Source organism: Colias philodice, chromosome 25, assembly GCF_061535455.1.
Source record: "Colias philodice isolate Cphi_HAF_F1 chromosome 25, ilColPhil1 Martin Lab GWU primary, whole genome shotgun sequence".
Lineage (NCBI taxonomy): Eukaryota > Metazoa > Arthropoda > Insecta > Lepidoptera > Pieridae > Colias > Colias philodice.
Window position 1 is genome coordinate 1,626,114 of NC_143110.1, and position 27,348 is coordinate 1,653,461.

At 32.3% G+C, this 27,348-nt stretch overlaps 3 protein-coding genes across 3 annotated transcripts in view; 2 read left to right on the forward strand and 1 right to left on the reverse strand.

The window, feature by feature from the left end:
• Swim (Secreted Wg-interacting molecule) overlaps window positions 1-27,348 on the forward strand; it is a 52,604-nt gene that overhangs the window by 19,008 nt on the left and 6,248 nt on the right. The window contains exons 4-5 of the mRNA XM_089710617.1: window positions 20,118-20,296; window positions 25,706-25,886. Of these exons, the coding sequence (XP_089566743.1) occupies window positions 20,118-20,296; window positions 25,706-25,886 (360 nt within the window). The remainder of the gene's footprint in view (window positions 1-20,117; window positions 20,297-25,705; window positions 25,887-27,348) is intronic.
• The window catches only part of LOC149477194 (facilitated trehalose transporter Tret1-like), a 112,082-nt gene that overhangs the window by 16,714 nt on the left and 68,020 nt on the right, over window positions 1-27,348 (reverse strand). The window lies entirely within an intron of this gene.
• Window positions 15,556-17,716, forward strand: LOC149477195 (uncharacterized). Its single transcript, XM_089710630.1, has one exon. The coding sequence runs from the start codon at window positions 16,084-16,086 to the stop codon at window positions 16,822-16,824; it is 741 nt and encodes a 246-aa protein (XP_089566756.1). The 5' UTR covers window positions 15,556-16,083; the 3' UTR covers window positions 16,825-17,716.

Below are 27,348 nucleotides of genomic sequence, written 5' to 3' on the forward strand. Positions count from 1 at the left end.
AAAAATATATTTAACAAGTGACTTCGTGGTCTAGTTTCTTGTTTTAGAGCGTGTAACACACTGAAACTAATGTTTGTTATTGCTCGACTTCAAAAAAGGAGGTTATCAACTCGAACACTGCAGTACCTAAATATTCATGGAAGTGCAAATTATTCATCTTTTAATGAATCTACTAGTCTTTAGGGAATGGTTGAAATTTCTATGTAATAATAATATTTAATACTAGCCGCTCCGCGCGGTTTCACCCCCGTGGCTCGTCTCCTGTTGGTCGTAGCGTGATGGTATATAGCCTATAGCCTTCCTCGATAAATGAGCTATCTAACACCAAAAGAATTTTTCAAATCGGACCAGTAGTTCCCGAGATTAGCGCGTTCAAACAAACAAACAAACAAACTCTTCAGCTTTATAATATTAGTATAGATTAGTATAGATGTAGAGCTTAGAAAGATGATCTTAAAATAAGGAAAATATAATAAAATTTACGTACCTACCCTATATTATCTGCTTGTGGTACTGACGCGACGGCAGCAGCTGCGTACCACCGACCCGACCTTCCCCCTGGACCATACTGTGACCAATTACAGCGGTGTCAAAAAAAACTCAGATCGTAATAATCTATACTTAATATTATAAAGCTGAAGAGTTTGTTTGTTTGTTTGTTTGTTTGAACGCGCTAATCTCGGGAACTAATGGTCCGATTTGAAAAATTCTTTCGGTGTTAGATAGCTCATTTATCGAGGAAGGCTATAGGCTATATATCATCACGCTACGACCAACAGGAGTGGAGCTACGGGGGTGAAACCGCGCGGAGCAGCTAGTCATAAATATACATATATGAACAACTTTTTATCCAACTCTTTTTTCCTCAAAACTTCAAATTTACTTTTTTGTTTATTAATTGGTCGTTAATTTAAATGGAATGTCTAAAATGCGTTAATAAATGCATCTAGATGCACGATGAATTAGACCAATCTAAAAATGTTCTAAAAATTATAACCTCAAAGTGCTTATAAAAAAGAGCTAATTGGCGCTAAATATGGACGCGCCAGCTTAATTCGTCAAGACCTTCATAACATTAGATTTATTAATCAATCTGATGACGTCACACGATAACGTCATATAATATTTGCCCCGTTATAATATTACCGTAATTTTTAACTGATTGCTGGCTGAAAATAGAAGACTTTTTTGTTTTACTAGAGATAACGAATAGATCTAGACAGCACCTTTTTTTATTCTGTTCCTATTAAAATATTAGGCCAAAGACATGATTTCGAACAAGGCCACACCCCGGACAATCGTTTTGACAGTCACACTGTTGAGACTGCAAATGTGTGTGTTAATGCTTTATGGTTGACACATTTTTGACTAGCGTAAAAAAAATTCGCGTTTTTCTGATGAAATAAATCCGTAAACAGCACAATATCTAACCATTTTCTACGAAAAACGATAATCACAAATCCAAAATAATAAAATTACTTTAAGTCAATTTGTTTAATGTTGTCAATCTTCGTTGCGTATCGTCCCTGTAGAAAAATGTGGACCATTTTTAGACTGATCGTGCGGGGTGAGGTAAGTGTTTAATTTTGGCGGGAGGCGGAGAGTGTCCGTTCTGTAGCGTCTAGCTACTATTATGTATTCTGTGACAAGGATATGTTTTTGTAGCAACATTTTAGCAATTAAACAAAACATTCACGTATAAACTCTCTACTCGAGAATTAAGTACCTAATTAAAACTAAACAAAAAACACACGTACCTAGATAATGTATTTTCGTTATGTATCTATAAATTCAAATAATGTTGTAAGACTATCAATTATTATAAATTATATTGACAAAATTTAATTGGTTCTGGATACCATATCTTTTACAAATTCCACATTTGGTAAGCTTTAGTTCAAACAGGTTACATTTTGCAAGCTGGCTATCTGGATAGCCCACGCTTCATATCCTGTTGGTAAGGTTGGCTTGTTTAAATATGTGGAGGCGGGAAAGTTTTAGAATTTCCATAAAAAAAATTCGGCCTAGTTTCGGCTCTATGAATCGGGCCTATGGTTTGCCTATGTTTTGGTTCTGGATAACAATAAAAAAAGGACTTTAATATGGCCTACAAGACTATAATAAGGCCTATAAAAGAAGAATCGATTCGACTTCAAAATATATTTTTCAAATTAACTTTTCACCAAAGAATATCTTAATAAATGCAGATAAGAAAGTATATTTTATAGAATCAAAATAATAGAATCGTAAATAGGTACATAGTTACCAATTTTCAAATGTACAGAAAAAAATGTAAAATCCGCAATAGGTACGTTACGTAGGTACGATTTTAAAATATATAGAAAAGACTTGCACAAAAAAATTATCAATGGAATAGACATTATTAAATTCAAAATGACTATCATTATAACTGTTAATATTATTTTTTTATTTTATTATTAAGTATAATATAAGCAGTCTGCAGTCCTAACGGTTTGCAATGTGGTTTGCAAATATTAACCGTATAAATATGTTAATTTCATTTAAATTATTATGTTTTGCATACAAATGTTGGAAGCCGAAAATTATGTCAATTAGAGCTGATAAGCTAAAAGCTTTATCAGAAAGGTTCTCATAATTTAGATTAAGTTATTTAACTCTTATCAATACATTGGCAAATAAAATATGAGATAGTTATTTTCTAAATGTATACTTTTTAAATAATAATATTTTGTTTAATTTCATCAACTCATAAAAATAGATAATATGAATATATTGAAACGAATTCACCAGATTGTTTCTAGAAAAAGTTTTATTATTTATTTTTAGAAAGTTTTTTTATATAACAACTAGCAGTCTGCCCCGGCTTCGCCCGTGGTACATATTTACGTTTTCTCTACGTAAGAACCATCCTCGTACTTCAAGGAATATAATAAAAAAAGAATTAACGAAATCGGTTCAGCCGTTCTCAAGTTATGCGCTTACCAACACATTTTGGGATTCATTTTTATATTATAGACAAACTAAAATTTTATTTATGTGTAGCTGTACTCGTAAGTTCTCGATAATACATAATTTATAATATATATAAAATTCTCGTGTCACAATGTTAGTCTGCATACTCCTCCGAAACGGGTGGACCGATTCTCATGAAATTTTCTGTGCATATCGGGTAAGTCTGAGAATCGGCCAACATCTATTTTTCATATGTACCACGGGCGAAGCCGGGGTGGACCGCTAGTAATTTATAATTCGTAGTCGTTTATATTTTATCGTAACACGTGCCATGGCACATAGAGTCGTTAGAAAAAGGTCGAATTACAACCGGAAAATTCTCGCATTAAATATTTATTAGGATCATCCACACTACTTATGGGTGTGCCAAATGCCTCCGTCTCTTATGCTTTCGCAGTTTAACCACCGCACCAATTTGGATAAAATTTGCAATGAATATAGTTCTCCTTCTCGTGCAAACATAGCTCCTTTTTCAAGGAAAATCACAAATCGAAAATCTTGGCATGTACTTATTATATATTATACTTGTCTGCATGCGAAACCGCGGGGCAGAACTAGTTCAATGATAACATTACGAATGTACGCATCTGTTTTATAAACAAAACATCAATCTTCCTGTACTTCAAAACACATTAAAACAGTAAATGTCACAATTTGGTCAACCCATGAATTATTTAAAGTTAAACCTTGTTTTTTAAAGGTTACTTTGATGAATACGTTTATTCTTATGGTTTTCAAATTTAAGCTTATACGAAGGTCACCTGACCTCCCAGATGAATGTAATACATAAATCAAGAGATATCTGTAAATATACAACAAATTGATTAATTATATCAATTCTCAAATCGACAGATTATCGAATCTCGAATCTCGAATTGTAAAATTAAAGCAAATTTTGAGCATCTTCTCCCAAAAGTACTATTTTTTAACATGTCTGCAACATCTCTTATGCAGATATATCTCAATAGCTTGAAACCAAGCATTGAAACCTTCATCGATCGACTATCCTACATAAACTTTAATTTCGAATACTTATAAATTTTTCAATAGAAAAAATCGATCACGAGGCGGGTTTCGACCCTTACCATGCCTTACGATGGTCTTCCAAAGATACCCACTGCCCCCGGGGAAGGAGCCGTGGATTATGTCGGATTCTTACCGACTAAAACCCCACTGTGTTCAGTCGAGCCGCTTTAATGATGGGGCCGCGGGTATTGGTTGGAATTCTTCCGCGACCACCTCCCTAAAGAAAATCGATCAGTGAAACAGATGTACGAATAATGCATCTACCCCTTACCCCACTAGGGGATATAGATGAAATTCTTCGCGGGAGGAACTTAAGTTAAATGTTTTCTTTTTCTTTTTGTACCGGTTTAACCCGGATGAGCCAGTGCCTAGTTATGTTAGTTATCCATAGAAATTCATGTTTTATCATCGATATAGAATTTAAATTAAGAAGCAATTGTAATTAATCATCTACAAAGACTTCTTTCAATTTCTTTGAAGACTGAATTACGGACAATTGGTCAAACGACGAAGGTCGTTGTAATTTAGAAACCGCAAGCGAATTTGTTGGCAGATTGAATTGTATGACATAAGTTAACTAATATATTATCTGTACGAATATTAGAGGGAAATATTTTTGTTTGTTTCAAATAATGATCGAAATAAATGGATCTAGATCTACAAGTAGAACCTAGACCTAATATATGAAATCTATATTATCTTTATGTAATAATAGATACATTTTTGAGTTACATAGCTCTACATAATTTACGATTTTATCTCGGTTTTTCGAAGGAAAATCTAACTGAAAGTGACGTTTTTATAAAGTACGATAACTATTCTATACAATTTTTCATAGTAAAAGATTAAGATTACTTATTTCTTTTATTGCGAATGAAATTATGTCATAAAACGAATAATACATAAGAACCAGAAAAAGTAAGTTTTATCATAAACAGCAAGCAAAGGATAACGTTATGGCTGGCGGAATGCAAAATGTCAAGTGGCTTTTCAATATAAATGCTAGAAACGTGATAACGTGAATTAAAATACCGATTGTAATATTTAAGTTACTTTATGGTAAAGCTCAAGAGTTTGTTTGTTTGTTTGAATGGGCTAATCTCAGGATCCGATACTGGTCCGATTTCAAAAATTCTTTCGGTGTTTGATAGCCCATTTATCGAGGAATGTATCATCACGCTAAGACAAACAGAAGCTGAGCACTGCGGGTAAAACCGCGGGGCACAGCAGCTAGTATACCTACTATAATCGAAAGTAATGCAATCAGAAAACGAATAAAATTAGCTAGAAGTTTTAACATGTTTTCATCATATTTAGTTAAAAGTGTAACCTCATAACAAAGTCATTTATTATTATTTTTTTATATTATACTTAATGCAGGTAGAGCTCCTATATGTTTTTGGGCATAATCTAGCTCTTTAGAGCTTTTAGCTCTTATAAAAATCTAACAAAATATTTTAATTTTTGAGCTTTACTTTTGAGTGTGTTATATTTTTACTAATTTCATACATATACATAAGTAGGAACTTGTCACTTTCCACACCTTGTATAAATAATTTACTTATATACAATACTAAAAAATATATGTATAATCACATTCGCACTTGAGAATTGTGAAAGTTTCAAGGTGCATTGCTGTTCATGACACAATAGTTAAATATAGTTCTTCCCAGGTGGTCAATGGATAGTCAATAGTACTGGCGAATCGCCATCTTTAAATGTTATAGAGATGTGCGTTTTATCGATAATTATTAGGCGTGAAAAAAATAGGTGTCGTATTTTTGAAGTGAAAACTTCTTTAGCGGCGTTGGGTATAAAATCTTAAACTCGCGTCAGGACACGTGGCCTGATCGAAAAAGCGTAAGACGGATTTTTTTTAGCCCTTATATTCCATGCGTAAGACGGATACCATTCCAAAATATCAAACATGCTGCATAATCAAGTTTTCACTTCTGCCGGCACTCCCGGAGTGCAACCCGTCTTTTTTTTCAGTTTGTGTATAAAAGTACATTTGGATTGAAAAGTGCAATTGAGAAATTCATGGTAAAACACACAATAACTAAATGACTGAAACCATTAAAATGAATTCATGTCGAAATTGCGGGAAGATATAGATTATAGAGTTATAAAAATCATCAAAAACTGAAACATTTGTAAGACACTAGTGCTAATAACGCAGTCTAATAACACGTAAAAAAATGAAAAAATATACTATGTACGTTTGTGAATAATTAAAGAATGCGTGCATAAGATTTGACAAGAAGAATTGACGCAGTAGTCATGGTAGAGATAATGTACATGAGTAAATAAATAGTAGCTAAAGTACAAGACTTGTGGATTCAAAAAGAAAAAAAAATATCTCCTTAATCTTTGATTGATTCAAAAACATGCAAAACTTTCACATTTTGTAATGCCATACGTTACTTTATACGTAAATTTAAAATGTAACCCCATTGGAAAGTAATAATAAATTTAAAACAAAGCCTACGTTTCGTGACTCGACAAAATATTTTATCGATAACGGCGATTTCGAAACTGCATTCACTTTTTCCTTGTGAGAGAGACGTAGTGATGTCACTTATCGATATATGCGGCGCGTTAAAACTATCGTTAAGATTTCAGTGAGCCGCCGCGGTATGAATAACAATTTGTTGACTTTGAAAATTCGTAACAATAATATTTGAAACACGTATTATCATAAACATGAGTTCTAACCTTGTTTTTTCTGTTACAATGACACCATACATTAATGGCTATAGTCCTTTTGGTAGGCAAATGAAATTATTCTTCACTTGAGTTGGGGACACGCGTCACGATATAGTTCTTATCTTCTTATCTAAAATCAATACAAAGTCAATCTTGATAATATTATGGATGTAATTAATATGCATGTCTCCCAGAAGTAGGTAGGTGTATTCCCTAAATGTGACTCTACAAGACAGAACGCTTATTGGGTTTTATTAAAAAAAGTGAGCAAATAAGAGTTTTCATGCAATTAAAACAAAAAATAATTGTTCTCGTCCTTTAAAAACAAACAATATGTATTGCCAGTTTTAATATTTATACTAATTAGCCTGTATTTGTTCGGTAAAGACATTTTATTTACTTTGAATTCAACCGCTCTCTATAATGATATGCGTATTATTATAGTATTATTCAATAAAACAAGAGGAATAGCCTCGGCTTATAAATAAAAACGAATTTTATTAGCTACTAGCGGTCCGCCCCGGCTTCGCCCGTGGTACATAATATTTACGTTTTCTCTACATAAGAACCATCCTCGTACTTCAAGGAATATAATAAAAAAAGAATTATCGAAATCGGTTCAGCCGTTCTCGAGCTATGCGCTTACCAACACATTTTGCGATTCATTTTTATATATAAGACTAGCGGTCCGCCCCGGCTTCGCCCGTGGTACATATTTACGTTTTCTCTACGTAAAAACCATCCTCGTACTTCAAGGAATATAATAAAAAAAGAATTATCGAAATCGGTTCAGCCGTTCTCGAGTTATGCGCTTACCAACACATTTTGCGATTCATTTTTATATATAAGATTACGTAATCCACGTGTGTAAACCTAATGATATATTTATATTTTTTCATAAAAATGTTAAATATGTTTACAATTTGAAATATTTTTATAACACTGATAAACGACATAATAATTTTACCAATACTAATTATTTATATTCTATAATGATACAATGTTTGAATGAATTAAATAAATAGATAATAATATATTTAATACTTTATTACAATAAATAAATAGATTGGATATTTTTCATTGATGCTCCGCTCGGCGCATTGCCTTCTGATAAGCCTTCCTCGACGGGCTATCTAACATAAGGATAGGTAGGTTTCCAATTCCATGATGTCTTTTATTAATATTCTAGTGTGAAAAATTAAGAGTTATAAGGTCGTGTAGCGCCGTCACTTTCTAACCATGGAAATAATACTGCTATAGATATCATGGTATGAGATTAGCGTGTTATTAACACATATTATTATGTTTATATTTGGCTATTTGTGCCCTGTGGTTTTTCCCGCAGGGCTCCGCTCCTGTTGGTCTGAGCGTGATGATAGCCTATATAGGCTTCCTCGATAAATGAGCTATCAAACACCGACAGAATTTTTCAAATCGGACCCTAGTAGTTCCTCAGATTAGCGCGTTCAAACAAACAAACTCTTCAGCTTTATATAAGTACATCTGTACATATATGGATAAGTCTCTGTTTCAATTCCGTCAAAATCGGTCAAAATGGCGTTATATATTTATAATCAGTTTATTACTTGTTAGTCGGTTTATGTGAAAACTATGCAGAATTTATAATATTATTTTATGCATAGTAGGTTAAGTGTCTTGAAGATGAAATGTTAATTAATACTGCGTGTCCATTTCGATTTAATTATTTATGTTCATTGTAAGTTACATCTAAGTTTGTAATATATAATAATATCACATGCATATTGCATCAAGATTCAATTTAAACCTTAATTTTCAATTTATAAATATAGGTAATATTAATAGCATTCTGCCCGCATTTTCAAAGAAAAACCCACATAGTTCCCGTTCCCGTGGGATTTCCGGGATAAAGCCTATCCTATGTGTTAATCCAAGTTACCCTATACATGTGTGCTAAATTTCATTGTAATCGGTTCAGTAGTGTTTGCGTGAAAAAGTAACAAACATACATACTCAATACTCATACTCATACATCCATCCTCACAAACTTTCGCAGGATAGGATGGGATATTATGCAAACAAATTTAATTTATTTCATACATATTTTTACAATGACGATAAACTACTACTAAATAACTTTTTGTACATATATGTAATATAACTGTATCTATAAATACCTAAAAATACCACAAATAATTTGTTTTTTTATTACCATTGTCATCGAGCGGGTGACGTCATTCATTCTGACATAATACTATTGTCAAGCCAAAGTTCTTATTTCTTATGTTGTAGTTCTTATGATAACAAAAAAAGTACAGTTTTCAATTTAAATAAATACCTTAAATGTAACGTCACGCTTCTTATGTGGTAATACCAAGGTTAGTTAAAAATTTACATTTCAGGAAAAGCAAAGAAAAACTTAAATATATATTATTATTGGACAATGTAAACCGACTCCAAAAAAAGAGGAAGTTCTCTGTTTGTTTTTACTTTTTAAACACGTATTCTTAGTTGTTTTTTTTTAATATCTGTTTTATTTATTTTAAGACTGATAAATTACTTACAACTAAATTATATGCTTTACAAATAGGTAGAATGACAAGAAAATATTTCATAATTTAACCTTTAGCGCATATCAAATATCTAATGAATACCACAGAATAAACAATAATAGGTAAAATTATTTTAATACAGGTATTATATTAATTATAATAAACTTGTCAAGTAGTTAAAAGGATAAGTGATATCAGATAATATGCAATAAAGGAATTTGCATTCATACCAAACACACCTATATCAGATATTCTACATCATAGAGTCATAGACTATATTATAGAGTTCTATACCTATATTTTATCCGTAGTAATTTGTCACGTATTCCAAATTTAAATGTTCGAAATGTCAATTGTGGCGCCATTAACAATAATTGTAGATGACGTAATCAGCAAATTGGTAGATATGCTTTTTTTTCTTAGTTCGAATCAGTTTAGGAATTTTTCTAATGGTCGTTTAAAAAGATAGAGGTTAAACAGAAATTAACGGACTGTTAAATGTAGGAAATATGAAGATATTATAATATTACTCACTGCTTTGTTATTTAAAGGTCGTTTTCTTTGTATATTAAATCGATATTAACTACTGCAAAGAAAATTGATTAATAATAACATAACTTCTTTAAAGGTGTATTTTTTTTAATAATTTAACGATTCTTCATAATCGATGTTAACGTTCTTATAAACGTTTTTAAATTTATGCCAAATCAAAAGGTAGCAGGGTAACGTAATGGGTCTCTTCTAAAGTAAATATTTAATGTTATTTATTTCGTAATTAATTAAAGTTTATGATTTTTTTATTTCGCCAGTTTTATGGAAGAGCGGTTACTCTCTTATAAATTCGATACATATTCTGTAAGAAACGTAATAAATGATTTCGTCAAAATGAAAACAATATAAGTACAGAATAACCAAGGGATTGGAATTTAGAAAAATTGGATATAAATATTTTATTTAGTAAGTAACTCTATCAGCTTTCCAATGTATTGCATAAAATTCAAGTTTATGCGAACTTTCAAAATATCGATATATGAACAACACTTTTAATTAATATCGATAAAGACAGTCGATAATCACCATAAAATATATGGCGCCAAGTTTTATGTTCAGAAGAAAGTACCAAGTCAGTCGGTCGTATGTTTTAGGGTGTGTATACACTAGCGTTGGAATGTATCCGGAATTAATGTTTCATTTTTTTGTCACTAGGCTACAGACTATAATTGCTATTTTTCAGTTAGTATAGATTAAAATCGAATATGATTTTCCCGCGTTTTCTGCAACTTCAGTTACATAAAACGTATTGAAAAGAAATTAATATATATATATATGCTTGATGATATTGATGAACATAATATATATGCTTTCGGATAAATTAGAGAACCACATAAATTACTTCATTTTGCAAAATAATTAGAAAGAAGTTTAACAGCTTCAAAAAAAAGAGGATGATAAAAAAAATTTAGAATGGCAACTGTCACGGAGTCTTTATTTGAATTACGCTGACCCAAAAATCCTAATGTATGATCGTTGTTCCACAGATAAGATAAAAATTAACGATAAATATTGAAATGATTAATTCACGCGTGTTTATCTACTTCATTTAAATAATGTTATCATGTATGGAGAGTAAAGTTATGATTACTTGCGAACTAGTTCTAAAGAATGAGACTATAAATATAAAATATACCCGTATGGAGTAGGTAGGTATGTGGCATTTTGTTTTACTGTTCTTTTTAATGCTTGGGTTAAAAATTGCTTTAAGTTTCGAGAGGCAACCCTTATTCATAATTTAAACAAACATAGGCTATTTGCCCTTGACTGCATAATCTGAATTATTTCCAGACCATTTAGAACAAACGGAAAGACAAAAAGATCAAAAGAAATATTGTTGTTTTACCGCGTGAAAGAGCATGCTTTCATGGTACTGTATGAATAAATTATGAAATTTATTTATTCATACAACAAACAGTTACTTTAATATTATGTATAATGTTATTTATTTACCTTTTTTATTAGGTGACAACCCTAGGCATCAATCATAATATAAGAATTTTATTTCGTACTAGCGGTCCGCCCCGGCTTCGCCCGTGGTACATGTTTACGTTTTCTCAACATAAGAACCATCCTCGTACTTCAAGGAATATAATAAAAAAAGAATTATCGAAATCGGTTCAGCCGTTCTCGAGTTATGCGCTTACCAACACATTTTGCGATTCATTTTTATATATAATTTTTATATATAAGAAGAGAAGAAGAAGAAGATGTACTTCAAAATCTGCATACTAAATGGTCTATGACGAACACAAATATGCATTATTCAAAATATGACATCATAGAACTTATCATTCTAGGTTATATTTATTTAAATCTAGGTATTATTAAAGGTCATGTAGATGGCAATGAAAAAGTTGTTTGTATACTAAAAATAATAATATATTTATTTAGCCTATAAATTTAAACTCCAATAGATTGAAACTGAGGCCTTCTGGAAAAGTAGAGCTTTTGTCACAGAATATTTATATGAAGAAAACATGAAGAAAATGAATTCTTTTAAATGTATTGAATTACAGTACCTACAGGACAAATTATTTGGGACAAAATTAATGAATTTCGAGAAAACCTTTGAATGACTTTTATTAATGCTAATTAAGACGTAAGTTACATTTCCAAGCTTGTAATGGATTTTTTATTTCCAAGCTTGTAATGGATTTTTATAAATTCGTCACAAAGATAGACATAGTTTTTAATAAACACTTTAAAATATGTGAAATAAAGGAAGAAATTTTGTATAGAAAATGGTGAATGCCTTACCGGGTACTATAATAGTAGGTATTATATTTTTTGTGATTAAAACGTAACGTAACCTATATGCGAGTGCAGCCGTGGGCAGGAAGCTAGTTTACTCATAAACATTAACAATGATGTCGATTGACCATGATGCGTTGATGACATCGTGTCGCATACGGTAAGGTCATTGCGAATGATCTATGAGATTTATGTCATAATTTGCGATCGTTATTAGTATAATCGAATTCCTATTTCCTATTTATAAAATAAATATGTGCGTTAATATTCAAGATTTTTAGTTGCTTCTTAATGCATACTTAAATTAGAAGATCGATTTTGCGCAAATTTTGTACAAAGTGTCCAATCTAGAATAATATACAGTGGAATTTTTAAGTCTGTATCCGATATCACGTGAGTAAATTTGCGGGATGAAGCCATTTCTAATATATTTTTACTCTTGTTTTCCAACACTACTATATTAAAAGTTCTAAGCACAAATTATAGTAAATATTAATATTCAAGTAAATACAATGTCACATGTACATGAAAAAATATGCAGATGTTGTATTTAGAAATATACATATAATAGAGGCTAGAGCTCTACCACGTTTAAGTATTTATCATCTTTTGGAAGCTCTAAAGCACTGAAGTAATCATAAAAATAACTCAAAAACAATTAAACACAATAGATAAATATGTAACATTCAACATTCAAATAATCATATGATAAAGAATTGGGCTACATTACGAAACGACGACTTGTTAATTTTCAACGCACATTTGATGTTTATCACAGAATGATAGATTTACACGCTGACGTCATTTTGATGATGATGAGTGACGAAATACCGTGAGTCAATACGTTTTTATGTAATCTTTAGCTTTTTATGCCCATTTATAGTCACAATGAGTTCAATGCCCACCTTTATTGATATTCACTTACACACTTCATGATCTGTTTTTTAAGGTAATAACTAATAAGTTTGAACAAAATTCACTAAATATTTATTGTAGCATTGTTCGTTTTTAAATCGTCCAATCGACGGACAATTTTAATAGCAATTTATACTTTATTAATACAAAAAAGAAACATAGTTAAATAACTGATAGATTTAAACAGGAATTAGAAACTTAGTTGCGTTCCAATAATTTGGCCACCCACAATACCTACCTATACCACCCATACATACATTTTTCGAATATTCCTAACGTAAAATTACAAGGAAAGGCGGCAAATATCAAAGCATTCCATTTAAATAGAGCGGGCGGTTTGATCAAACATGCATTAGTAGTGACATTTCACACATAGTGTATAGTATTGATGCTCCAATGTTGATCATTATTAGGCTGTGTACGAACAAGCGTTTTAAATGTTCTTTAGAATATAATTAAGAAGAAAATTCAAGATGAAAAGTAGTCAGGAACACATTCATACTAAACTGTTGATTTTACTAAAATACATGGAATTTTCAATTTATATTATGAAGTGTATTTGTGTGTGTGTATTTTTCTAATTAAAAAATACATTATTTCATATGACTGAAACTTTCACGTCCCTTATAAAGCTGTTATTTATGCACTACGAACAGACTCTACAATTTCATTGATTCTTCTATCAGTTTTAGCAATTAAAGTATTCAATAGAATTTTTAAATATTAACAAAAAAATAAGTTATAATTAAACGCCTCGTGTATACTCACCCTAAACCTAAAAACCGCGCGTGCGCCGCTCGTTTATTCTTAAACAACTATTAATAATGCTAATTGTTGTATATATCTCATTCAACTAACAAGGCCAATATATTCGGCCAATGCAATATCAAAAGTGTCATATAAATCTTATGATTCAATGGTTACGGCATTCCTTATATGATAGAAATATAAGCTATATCTATACTAATATTATAAAGAGGAAAGGTTTGTATGTATGTATGTATGGTTTTCACGCATAAACTACTGAACCGATTAGAATAAAATTTAGCCCACATATAGAGGGTAACTTGTATTAACACATAGGATAGGTTTTATCCCGGAAATCCAACGGCAACGGGAACTATGCGGGTATTCCTTTGAAAACCCGTCGAAAAGCTAGTAAATAATATTTATATTCTTAAGTACAAAAACACACTTAAATTCTAGGAAAAAATGTATTGTCACCGATCCTTGCAACAAAGTTTGAATTAAATCTGTCTGTATGAAATGAGTAAAATCGAGTCTAAAGCAGTCGGTTACGAACTTACAAACATAAGTATAGGTCGCGTCATGTAAAAAGAACGCTGACGGTTAAGCTGCGCATTGGCGATTTATTGGTCTATTTGGTGTTATGAGGTTGTATAAGAATAACAAATATGTAGTTGCGAAGCCACGACTCGAGAGCCTACTTCAAAAATAAAATAAGCAGCAAATAACTTTCGTGCTAAACTCGATACATGCCAAAACACACCCCATCACTTTCATCCAGCGTTCTTTTTACATGATTCGCGTTATACACTAGCTTACCGCCCGCGGCTTCACCCGCATTGTCTAAAACCTATTAAATTATATACTAAAACCTTCCTCTTGAATCACTCTATCTATTAATTTAAGCATACAAAGGGACATAGAGACAGAGAAAGCGACTTTGTTTTATACTAGGTATGTAGTGATGTAAAGCTTATAAAAGCGTGTTAAAAATTAATGTTTGTTTGTACCTATGTCTTTTATAGTATCGTTAACTATGCATTTAACCATGATTATCAGCAAAGTGTATGTATTGAGCTCACGAAGGTTTCTGAGTTGGTAAGACCAATATTCAACAGTGAACAGGCGAAGCGGCGGTGCTCAGCTAGTATTATATGAAACGTATACCTAGCAGATGTTTTATTTGTTGTTTTTTAATCAATGCGTTTTAAGAACAACTTAATTATATAAAAATAACAACTTAAGTAATTATTAAATGCATATGCATTTTATAGCAAAACAGGAATTGGTCCATCATTAGATCATCTCAAAAAAGGTTGAAACACGGAAGAAATCACAAGTAATACGTGATACAGTAATAAAAATTCGACCGTCTCAAATGTTAATTGATATTTCTATATTGTCAATTGTGTATAATTAAGTTGGTATTTGATTCCTTCTTTATAGAAATAAATAAATTCGCTAACGCTGTTCCGCAGTCAATGTCAATGATCAATCAAATGGTATGCGGACAACATTACGAAACTTATTTTATATATTTATTGTTATATCTAGGTTTTATTGAATGGAACTTGATTCTTTCCTATTATCACAGATAATATAATACTATACTTTTAATAATATTTATAACATTATATGTCATACCGTTTTATATCAATTAAATAATAGGCATCTATCCACAGCATCTATCCATATTATCATTTTTAAATAACTATCTGCTCGCTTCGATACAAATAGTATCTAGACGTTTTTGTAGTTTTTCAAATTAGTTATAATTCTTATTCCAAACGAAGACAAATCCAACAAAACAAAAATCTATCGTAAAAATATAAATGCGTTATATTTGCTGTACTGTGTTTTTTTTTTTTTTTTTTTTTTTTTTTTTTTTTTTTTTTTTTTTTTTTTTTTTTTTTTTTTTTTTTTTTTTTTTTTTTTTTTTTTTTTTTTTTTTTTTTTTTTTTTTTTTTTTCGGTTCCGGTACTTCGTATTGTAAACATCAAAGTGTCAGTGCTCCGTATAAAATATTCCACATAATAGTTTAAAGTCACAGTCTCAACTATATTACTATATTCAAAGAAAATTCTTAGTGTGATTGAGAGATCCTAATAATATTCAACGCGCTATTTACTGGATTTACAAGGAAGATTGAACAACAAATATTGGCAAAATATTGAGGTTAGAACAGCATTTGGTATCAATCTTGCAATTAACTCATAAGTCATAACTGTCATAATAAAAGACAGCTGACACATAGATGTCAAAATTACATTCTTTAACCTGATTGCAGTGTTGCCACTGACAAAAAATAAAACAAAAAAAGGGAGAATATTTTATATTATTATACAATTACACATAAATTATGGACGAACAATTTCAACTATTATTCGACAAGATGAAGATTGAAATGCAAAATCAAACGTCAGAACTTACCAACACATTGCTCGTAAAAATGGAAGAAAAATTAAAACCCGTTGTAGAAGAAAATCATATACTTAAACTTAAAGTAGAAAAGCTGGAAAAGAAGGTGGAGTCTCTAGAGCGAGAAAAGAAGAGTAATAATATAATTATTCACGGTTTAGCGGAAAAGGAGCAGTCGACACTGGATGCAATGAAATACATTAAAAAGTGTTTCATAGAGGAATTAGGCATAACGATAGAAAATTATGAAATAAATAAAATTTTTCGGATCGGATCAAAAAATAAAAATGGTAAACCAAGGCCTATGCTTCTCTCATTGATAAGTGGATGGAAAAAAAACGAAATTATGAGAAATAAAAAGAAATTAAAAGAATTATATATAACAGAAGACTACTCTAAAGAAACATTAGAAATTAGGAAGTCACTTCAACCCCAACTAATGCAAGAAAGACAAAAAGGAAACTTGGCGTACATAAAGTACGATAAACTCATAGTAAAAGAAAATTCAAAAGTCATAGATAAAAGGAAGAGAGAAAAATCAACATCACCACAAGTAGAAGCACAGCCAAAGAAGCAACAAATACCAAGCACGTCAAAAAATAGTAGAATAAACGCTTTTGATATGATGAGAGGCCGATCAAACTCACTTTCAACACTCTCAACATTAACACCAAAACAATAGCAATCAGTTACCGGCGATCGAAAACAAAAACAATATAAAATGGATAAAGAAATTAGAATAAAAAATCAACCTTCCCCAAGCCGGCTGGTCCCCGTGGGGGAACAAGACCACAACCCTCCAACTAATACCAAAGTAATACCTAGAAAGGAAAAATTGCCACAAACGACTCTAAGGATTGGAACGTTCAACGTAAGATCACTATCAACTTACCAAAAATTTATAGAACTAACATACATGCTACAAAAAATAAAAATTGACATACTTGGACTGGCGGAAGTGAGAAGAATGGGTTATGCAATCGAAGAACATGATAATTATATTTTCTGTTACAAAGGCGAAACACTTGGCCTATATGGAGTCGGCTTTTTAATTAAAAAAGAATATAAAGACAACATTGTAAGCTTCACAGCGCTCTCAGACCGTGTTGCACTATTAAATATTAAATACAACAATCAAATGCTTACAATAATACAAGTATATGCACCTACTGAAAAGGCCACAGATGAAGAAATCAACTTATTCTATGAAACTTTGCAAGTAGCCCAAAGCCAGGCAGCTGACCAAGTACTCGTTATCGGTGATTTTAATGCCAAAATCGGCAAACCCACCACGGAAGACAGCGACAACATTGTTCTTGGTAAATTCGGATATGGAATCAGAAATGAAAGAGGAGAGAAACTGATACAATACGCACTTGAGCATAAACTTACAATTATGAACTCCTTCTTTAAAAGTCGAAATAACCGCAAATGGACTTGGCTATCACCATGTGGTAACATTAAAAATGAAATTGATTTTATATTGTCGAATCAACCCACAAAGATTAGGAACGTAGAAGTTTTACATGGCTTTGGATTCCGGTCTGATCATCGCTTAGTTAGAGCTACGTATATTCTAGACCTAAGGAAAAAAAGCAGAACAGATTTCAAAGCGCAACCTAAGCCACTCAAAACTAATGAAGACATATCATTATACTTGGAAAACTTAGAGACTAACATACTTAAAATAGAAACACAAAAAGAAGAACATATTCCAACCTTTTACGATAAATTAGTTAACGCCATCACTGTCAGCCTTGCATGCAGATCTGAAAATAAAAAATTAAAAACTACCAACGAAATACTTAGCGAATCTACAAAAGCGCTTCTTACAAGACGAACCGAACTTTTAAAAATAAAGCAAAAGTCTAAAGAAATGAAGAAAGAACTAAGCACATTATTTAAAACTACAAGTAAAGCGATTAACAAAGATTACAAAGACCATAGGTACCGAATAATTGAGAATAACCTAAACACACACAGAAGCACAAAAAAAGCCTACAAGAAACTAACAACCCACAAAACCTGGATCCCAAACATAAAATCGACATCTGAAGTAACTAAAACTAGAAAAGACATCTTGAGCTGTGCTACAGATTTTTACAAAAAATTATATACAAAATCCAACCCTACTACCAATACAATTGATGTAGCAACAGCGACTTCCCAAAGTATCAACGACGTGCCATTAGTGAATGAAGAGGAAGTCATCAAGCACATTAAAAAACTCAAACCAGACAAAAGTCCAGGTCCAGACGGTTTACAAAATGAGGCACTTAAAGCTGGCGCTATCCTACTAGCTCGCCCACTTACCTACTTGTTTAACATGGTTCTGAAAACTGGTCAGGTGCCAGTGCAGTGGAAAAGATCTGATATAATTCTCCTATATAAGAAAGGTGACCCTCAAGATATTTCTAACTATCGTCCGATTAGTCTGCTCTCAAGTATATACAAATTGTTCGCGTCAATTCTGCAAAGCCGTCTAGCTCCGAAAATCGATATCTACCAGCCTGTAGAACAAGCAGGTTTTCGTTCAGGTTTTTCTACTACAGACCATATGCACGTATTACAACAAGTGATGGAGAAATATCAGGAGTTCAACCGCCCACTATACATAGCATTCATCGATTATGCCAAAGCGTTTGACACGATCTCACATGATTCTATTTGGGAATCACTAAGCAAGTGCAACATAAACGAAAACTACGTAAAGGTCCTGAAAAATATTTATCAGGGTTGTGTGAGTCAGGTGAAACTAGAGTCTCGAGGTCCGGATATATCGATTTGCAGAGGAGTAAGGCAAGGCGACCCGCTCTCACCGAAGTTATTCATAATGGTACTACAACACATTTTTAACAATCTTAACTGGCAGTTCGATGGCATAAGAGTAAACAGAGCTCAACTTACACACCTCAGATTCGCAGACGATATTGTTCTTTTCGCTGAAACAAGTAAAGGACTAGATAAAATGATAAACAACCTTAATGAAGAAAGTGAAAGAGTAGGTCTTAAAATGAACGAGGACAAAACAAAAATACTGACGAACAGCCACAGACATGCTATATTCCTAAATGGAAAGCCACTTGAATATGTCAGCAATTACATCTACCTAGGCAAACAACTATCCTTCGAAGACAAAAGCGAAGAACTAGAGGTCGTGCGGCGAACTAATATAAGTTGGAAAAAGTTCTGGTCCTTAAAGGAAATTTTAAAAGGCGAATTTCCCCTTCATCTAAAAAAAATTGTATTGGACACATGTGTCTTACCTACCCTTACATATGGTTGCCAAACGTGGACATACAGCTCCAAAATAAAAAGTAAAATAGTAGCATGCCAGAAAGCAATGGAAAGGAGTATACTTAAAATAAGAAAAATACAAAAAGTAAAAAGTGAAAAAATAAGACGAAAGACAAAAATCATCGACGCTTTACAATTTGCACTAAAACAGAAATGGCAATGGGCGGGACATATAGCAAGATGCACGGACAAAAGATGGACACTGGAGACAACTATATGGAAAGGGCCGAAGGGAAAAAGAAATGTAGGACGCCCTAAAAAAAGGTGGATAGAAGATATACAAAATATAGCAGGAAACGAATGGAGAAAAAAGGCAAAGGACAGAGATACCTGGAAAAAGTTGGAGGAGGCCTATACCCGAGAAGGGGTTCCAATCAATGGTACTGATACTGGATAACGTCAAAAATTAAAAATAATTAGAAAAAAAAATAAATTAGTATTAGTGATTAAAATTTAAGTTAAAAAAAATAGTGTAAAAAATAGTGTAATTTTAATATGTAAAATAGCTTTTAGTATGTAAACTACCTGTAACAAAATTTCTTGTGGATTGGAAATAAACGGGCTTTTTATTTATTTATTTATTTATTATATTTGCTGTAACTTATACGACTACTTTAGAATTTTTCAGAATGAATGAGTAAGAAAGTAGAAACACATTCTATTTTTTTATTGTTACAGTGAATGCATCGTAACAGACGAAGTAAAACTGACAACAGAATGGAGATGCGATCAGGACGAATGCCTCATGAGCCAGGACGTGGTGTATGGCGTCAACCAGCCTGGCATGAGCTGGAGAGCCTTTAACTACAGCCAGTTCTATGGCAAGAAGCTGAAAGATGGCCTGAAGTATAAGCTTGGTAAGTCGTTTTTGATTATGCTGTCCTTGTTATGCCATATGCGAAATTCCGAGGAAGAGAATTAGATATTTTACTGCGGTAAAAGCAGCATACGTATGTAATCACTCCGTAGGGACAAGAAGGACAAACAAAGATCAAGACATAATATAAACAAAAATACATGTCTTCACATACAATAGGTACAAACACAGATCACAGAAACTATTCTAACCCCACTATGTCAATTTTTTTAGTGTAAACAGGCGTAGAGCATTCTTCGTTGTTCTTAGTGCGTTCGAAAAGATTCTATGCAGTTTTCTAATACTGAACAACACTGAATACGAGTTTTCATTTTCACTAAAGGATCACGAAATAATGCTCTTGCTCTACTTCTATGTTCGTTTGGTCTAAATGCACCGTCATATTAGTAAGGAGGAGGAAAGTCAACTAAAGCCATAACATGGATTTTATAGATTTATAAATATAAAAAGAAAAACACATAGACACACAGACATAATATTGTTGTTGCATTTCCTCAAGCACCGTCAGGTACAATAAGAACTTGCAACAAACAACAGTAATTTAGCTGTCTATAACCTTCCTGATATGCCTGATTTAAACATCTATGGGCGGAATAACCTTTGTAACTCGGATCGTGCACAATAGCATTTAGCCGATGAAAGTCTGTGCCTAGATCACTAGACTTTCACTGTATTTCTAGACAATGCTCTACTTTCCCTCTTCATATTCACCTTTTAATTTTAACGGGTTAAATACCGTTAAATGTCTGAAGATGCGGCTACTGGCTAGCGAAACAGTTTCTCTATGTACAAATAATTAACTATCTAGAGAGATATAACAGTCAATGAACTTCTTAGTGAAGGGGTTAAAGTTTAGTGTATAAGTAAGATCCTAGGTTGATAAATTACACCCCAGTAATGGCGAAATATAAAAGAAGCGATTTTATAAATATAGCTCGATTTTTTCAAAATTATCACCTATCAAACGAATAGCAAAAATCATCGCTCTAAACATAAAATTGCTGACAATAAAGTTTTGCACACATTTTTTTCATCAAAATAACTTTTAATTATAAACTAATAGCCTTATTCGTTATCAGAAAATCTTTAATTAAATAACAAAAAGAAACCAAGAGAGTGGGTCAATCCTTTGGAATCATAAAACACGATTTTATCTATCTGCAGATGTCGGGAATTCGCGTTCTTTTGTTTTATCGAGATTTTTCTACAATATTCTATTGATTACGTCATTATTGTGACAGATAACATTTAAAGAGCAGGAGTACCTAAAGTTTTCATTTAGCTAGTTTTTCGGTTGCGGCTTCTTTCGCGTTTAATTTCGTCCTTATTTTTTACGTCAGATTTTTCCCCATGTGCAATCTTATTTCATTCTTTTGCCTATTTTTTCGCGATACTATCACTAAGCCAGATAATATTTGAATAATAAAACCATTGGATCTTTTAAAATAGACTTATCATTCGTCCATGAAGAAAACAGATGACATAGTTGTAAAACAAATTTTCAATGCATCACTTTTCACTAGACAGCCATGAAATGTCGCAATTTTTCATCTATTTTCAGAAATTACCTCATTGTAGTGATCGATCGTTATATAAAGGTCGTATAACAAATGTGGCTGAACCCCATTGTGCAGAATACAGAATTCTAGACCGATTTAGTTCTGACCTTACCTTTCACGATATCTGATTGTATGATAAAGGTGGTGTTACACTTGACAATTGTACTTACGTAGTAACTATTTAGTAATCTGTGATTGTAGGTACTGGAGAAAATATTTGTTTATGCAGAGTAGGTAGTGTATAAGAGGATTTCTTTATGTAGAGTAATGTATTATAGTCCGTTTTCTTATGGGAAAAGGTATACATTTTTGAGTAAAGCAATGCCATTTGGTACGAATGTTGTACTCGTCCACCTAAGCCCAAATCGCCTGGTAGCCAATGTCTACTCCTTTAGGGTTCCCTAGCAAAATATGTCACAATCTTTAAAATAATAAACTTTTGGCAGTGGCAAAATCCAAACAAACCAGTATATTTTTATATTTTTGTATGAAACTTGGTTTATAAAAAAATACTGTCTGAAAGGCCATTTCATGCAGATTATAAAAACATTAACATGTAACATATATCTTACCATTTTAAATGTGAAATAAATTATAGAAAGTACAGGAACGTTCGTCAGCGCAGCATAGGGGACGGCTAATAGACCCGAAAAATAAGCAACATAACATAAAACAAAAACCAGTCAAGTGCGAGTCTGATTCGCCCACCGAGTGTTTCGTACTTATTTGTCCTATACCATGTTATCTTGTCTGGTAGGACCTGGTTAACTGATACACACACACTTTCGTCTTTATAATATTAGTGTGTATATATTATAATATTTTAATCATCTTTAAATTATAAATGAAGTCAGGTAACATCGTTAAAAATAAAGATATATAATAATAAAACGTTTTTGTATTAATAATAATGACAACCACCTCCACAATTACATAATTCGGTATATTTGAGCTGGTGTATAAAACACTTCAATCTGGAATTGCAAGATTTCACGCACCGACATCTTATCAATTCAAAGCTTCTCTTAACTTTTTATTTCAGATGGGCAAGGAATATTTTGATTTTTTTAGGTCCCTAAATATTATATACAGCCTGTAAAACTGCCTTTAAGGTGTGTTGTTTAAGGGCAGCTTCTGTGGGAGGCAAATTTTCGATTTGCCTGTCCGTTTTTGTTAAAAATTTGTTTGCGACCCTCATTTACTGTCACAGCGGGGTACAATGTGAAAAACAAACATGTTGTTACTTAAAATAATTATAAAAAAATATAAGTTCTGGATAAGAGTATCCTTAAAATATCGTGACCCTCCATACCTATTCATGCATTGTAATCACAAACTTTTCAATTTCACTGTCTGCATATTTTCCACTATAAAGTGCTTCAAATCCTCGTGTGCCATTCGGATATGCCTTCCATACCTCAAATGCATGTATACCTATAGTTTTTTTAGACCTTCTAGCTTTGGAACACACGATATAGTAGTAGTAGCCAAAATAATGTTAAGAACAGTCGACAGATATGGCTAGTACAGAATATCATGTATTCCAAGCTAGAAGGTCTAAAAGAACTATAGGTACACATGCATTTGAGGTATGGAAGGCATATCCGAATGTCACACGAGGATTTGAAGCACTTTACAGTGGCAAATATGCAGACAGTGAAATTGAAAAGTTTGTGATTACAATGCATGATAGGTAAGGACGGTCACGATGTTTTAAGGATACTCTTATCCAGAACTTATATTTTTTTATAATTATTTTAAGTAACTACATGTTTGTTTTTCACATTGTACCCTGCTGTGACAGTAAATGAGGGTCGCAAACAAATTTTTAACAAAAACGGACAGGCAAATCGAAAATTTGCCTCCCACAGAAGCTGCCCTTAAACAACACACCTTAAAGGCAGTTTTACAGGCTGTATATATTTAGGGACCTAAAAAAATCAAAATATTCCTTGCCCATCTGAAATAAAAAGATAAGAGAAGCTTTGAATTGATAAGATGTCGGTGCGTGAAATCTTGCAATTCCAGATTGAAGTGTTTTATACACCAGCTCAAATGTACCGAATTATGTAATTGTGGAGGTGGTTGTCATTATTATTAATACAAAAACGTTTTATTATTATATATCTTTATTTTTAACAATGTTACCTGACTTCATTTATAATTTAAAGATGATTAAAATATTATAATATATACACACTAATATTATAAAGACGAAAGTGTGTGTGTATCAGTTAACCAGGTCCTACCAGACAAGATAACATGGTATAGGACAAATAAGTACGAAACACTCGGTGGGCGAATCAGACTCGCACTTGACTGGTTTTTGTTTTATGTTATGTTGCTTATTTTTCGGGTCTATTAGCCGTCCCCTATGCTGCGCTGACGAACGTTCCTGTACTTTCTATAATTTATTTCACATTTAAAATCGTAAGATATATGTTACATGTTAATGTTTTTATAATCTGCATGAAATGGCCTTTAAGACAGTATTTTTCTATAAACCAAGTTTCATACAAAAATATAAAAATATACTGGTTTGTTTGGATTTTGCCACTGCCAAAAGTTTATTATTTTAAAGATTGTGACATATTTTGCTAGGGAACCCTAAAAAACTGGTATGGGGAATGAATCGGGTATCATCTAGTTACCTGATAACGACACCAAACTTGACTCAAAAGGCGAAATGAATCCGCCAGAATTTTTTTTCCGAGCGCCGGGCGCTCTGTTCTATAACCCCCCCTCCCTCCCTTCTGCAAGGGAGTAGACACTGGCTACCAGGCGATTTGGGCTTAGGTGGACGAGTACAACATTCGTACCAAATTTCATTGCTTTACTCAAAAATGTATACCTTTCCATACAAGCATGCCCATAAGAAAACGGACTATTAGACATAGAGTACTTATTGTATCCTTTGCTTTGAAAGCGACGAGATATTTAGAAATTTTACTTACATTTGCTGATCTATAATTTACCAAAAGATTAGTGATAGATACGTAGGTAATGATAACAGTCTTGTGCTTTCCTTTGGCCTATGTTTTTAGTTCAGTTGAAAACTATAAGTTATCTGCAAATAATATGATATTGGACCAGGAAGTCAGAGGTGGCATATCTTAAAAGAATTTTGATCAAGAATAATATTACACTCTCGGTTAGTAACTACTGCATACGTATAAAACAAAAATACTTAATTACATCTTAATAATAAAATTTTTATTGTATTTTATAAAACGTTCTGTCAATCAAACAAAATATTCGATACGTGCCACCAAGAATAGCGTTATCAGATCAACTCATTTGCTCTCCACATAAATACAATGCCTTGAATTCCAAGTATTGTTAACATATTTCTTTTGTGCGGTTTTGAATATATTTTGCATATTATTCTTTGTTCGATGTTCGCAAAATGGGATATTTTATGTTACGAAAATAAATTTCAATCCTGACTTTGATAATGAAAGTAAATTAATTTGTTTGTCTTTCTGTCACTTGACAAAGGAGCGCTCTTTAGGTATGATTTGTGTCTGCAGATAGTTTAGAGGTTAGAGAGTCATACAGGCTGCCTACTTACAGCGTTAAAACATTTTTTAACATAATTGTTTTCATGTGAATTCATTACCAACATGGGCGAAGCTGCGGGAGCAAAGCTAGTATATATTTTCATAAACAAAAGTACCATAAAGAATATAGACCATCATTCCAACCTTAACAATATCTTTTCCATTTTTCCCATTGTCTACCCACTCCAAAATCTTAAGACTTTCTAAATCTTAGTAGTTACCACATTTCTTGCAAATTGAAGTTAATTTGAATCTACATATTGTTCACAGGTACATTCCCACTTAGTCCAGAAACAAAACGTATGGGTGCGATCCGATACGACAAGAACATACCCTACCCTGAAAACTTCGATGCTCGTCGACGTTGGCCCAACTTCATCTCGCCCATTGTAGACCAAGGCTGGTGTGGTTCGGATTGGGCTGTTTCTATTGCTGGAGTTGCTTCTGACAGGTACAATATTTAGTAATAATGTAAAGTTAAAGAGTTTGTTTGTTTGAACGCGCTAATGTCAAGAACTATACTGGTCCAATTTGAAAAAATTCTTTCAGTGTTAGAATATTCATCGAGGATGGTTATGCTAAGACCAACAGGAGCGGAGCCACGCTGGTGAAACCGCAGAGCGCAGCTAGTTTTTAATATTTAAAGTGCCGGTTTCACCATTTGCGGATCAGCAAATGAACATGATCAGATGTAAAAACGGCTGTACATTTTATAATGATTCTTATTTCGATACCATAATCTATGAACAAACAGCTTTGTCGCAGAATGAACTATGTATTAGATTCTTACAATCAATGTTAAAACCAAGTGGGTAAGGTACGATGAAAGAAAATAACCAGAAACAGTAGACATATAATGTAATTTGTAATTACAATTTATAACTAGGTATATATATATGTATTTATAAGTACGTATACCTAGATATAATAACAGTATACATTTAAAATTGCTCTACACTCTCCTGACTATAGTAGGATTCTATTTAAACTGTACATTGTAATGTTAAATGGTGTGGTACAATAAATGGTTAAATAAATAAAATAAAATAAATTCTCTGCAATATTTCTGCCTGTCCATCTTCTGTCAATCTTTGTTTAAAAGGCTTATCTTCATGCAATTCAAAAGTCTCAGATTTATGAATAGAACCAAAGAATTCAATAAAGCATTGGTCAGTATTACAAGTGCACGTTATTAATAAACTAAACTGTAACGAATTCGAATCCGGTATGTCTTGGAACAATGAAGGCGTTCGGTCTGACTGTAGGGTTGCTAACGATTAGTTATTATCTGGATTTCTTTTAGATTAATGCATTTAAGGCAGAAGGGGCCTTTCAAAATATTTAGGTATATACTCGGCTATTTAACATAAGTTAATTAAGTATTTAACAAATCTTACTTCAAATTCGCTGCAGTTAACCGAAAATAGAGGAATACAATGACGAATTTTAACAGTAATAAAAATTGTGACTTGTATTATCATACATCTAAGACATTTTTTTAATTTTATTAAAATTTCTAGAGAAAAGGTTCAGTTTCAAATAAATGTGCGGGGTTTTTGAACTATTTGTTCATCATTATAATTAAGTTGTGGCAGCCCTAGCCCAGTAACACGAGATTGAGTGAGAGCACTCTAGTTAAAAATACCTCAGAGCCCTTAGGAAGCCTACTTTGCGAATTTGCAAAAATAAACCTCAATACAAGACCATATGGTTTATTTTTGCCTGCTTGAAAGTGGAATTTTTCTTTGTGGCGAACTTGTTTAAAATTGTAAATAATTGCACTAATTTTTGCTTACACGTTATTCATTGTTTCTCGTATTGTTATGACAGTCTTGTTTCTTGTGTCTTTGACTTTCAAGTTGGCCTGTTTATACTTTTTAATTTATTTGAAAGCATTTCTGACGTTCTTAGTA

What these genes read in the sequence shown, in the direction of transcription:
- LOC149477195 (XM_089710630.1), top strand. Translation starts at nt 16,084, where the DNA reads ATGGACGAACAATTTCAACTATTATTCGACAAGATGAAGATTGAAATG.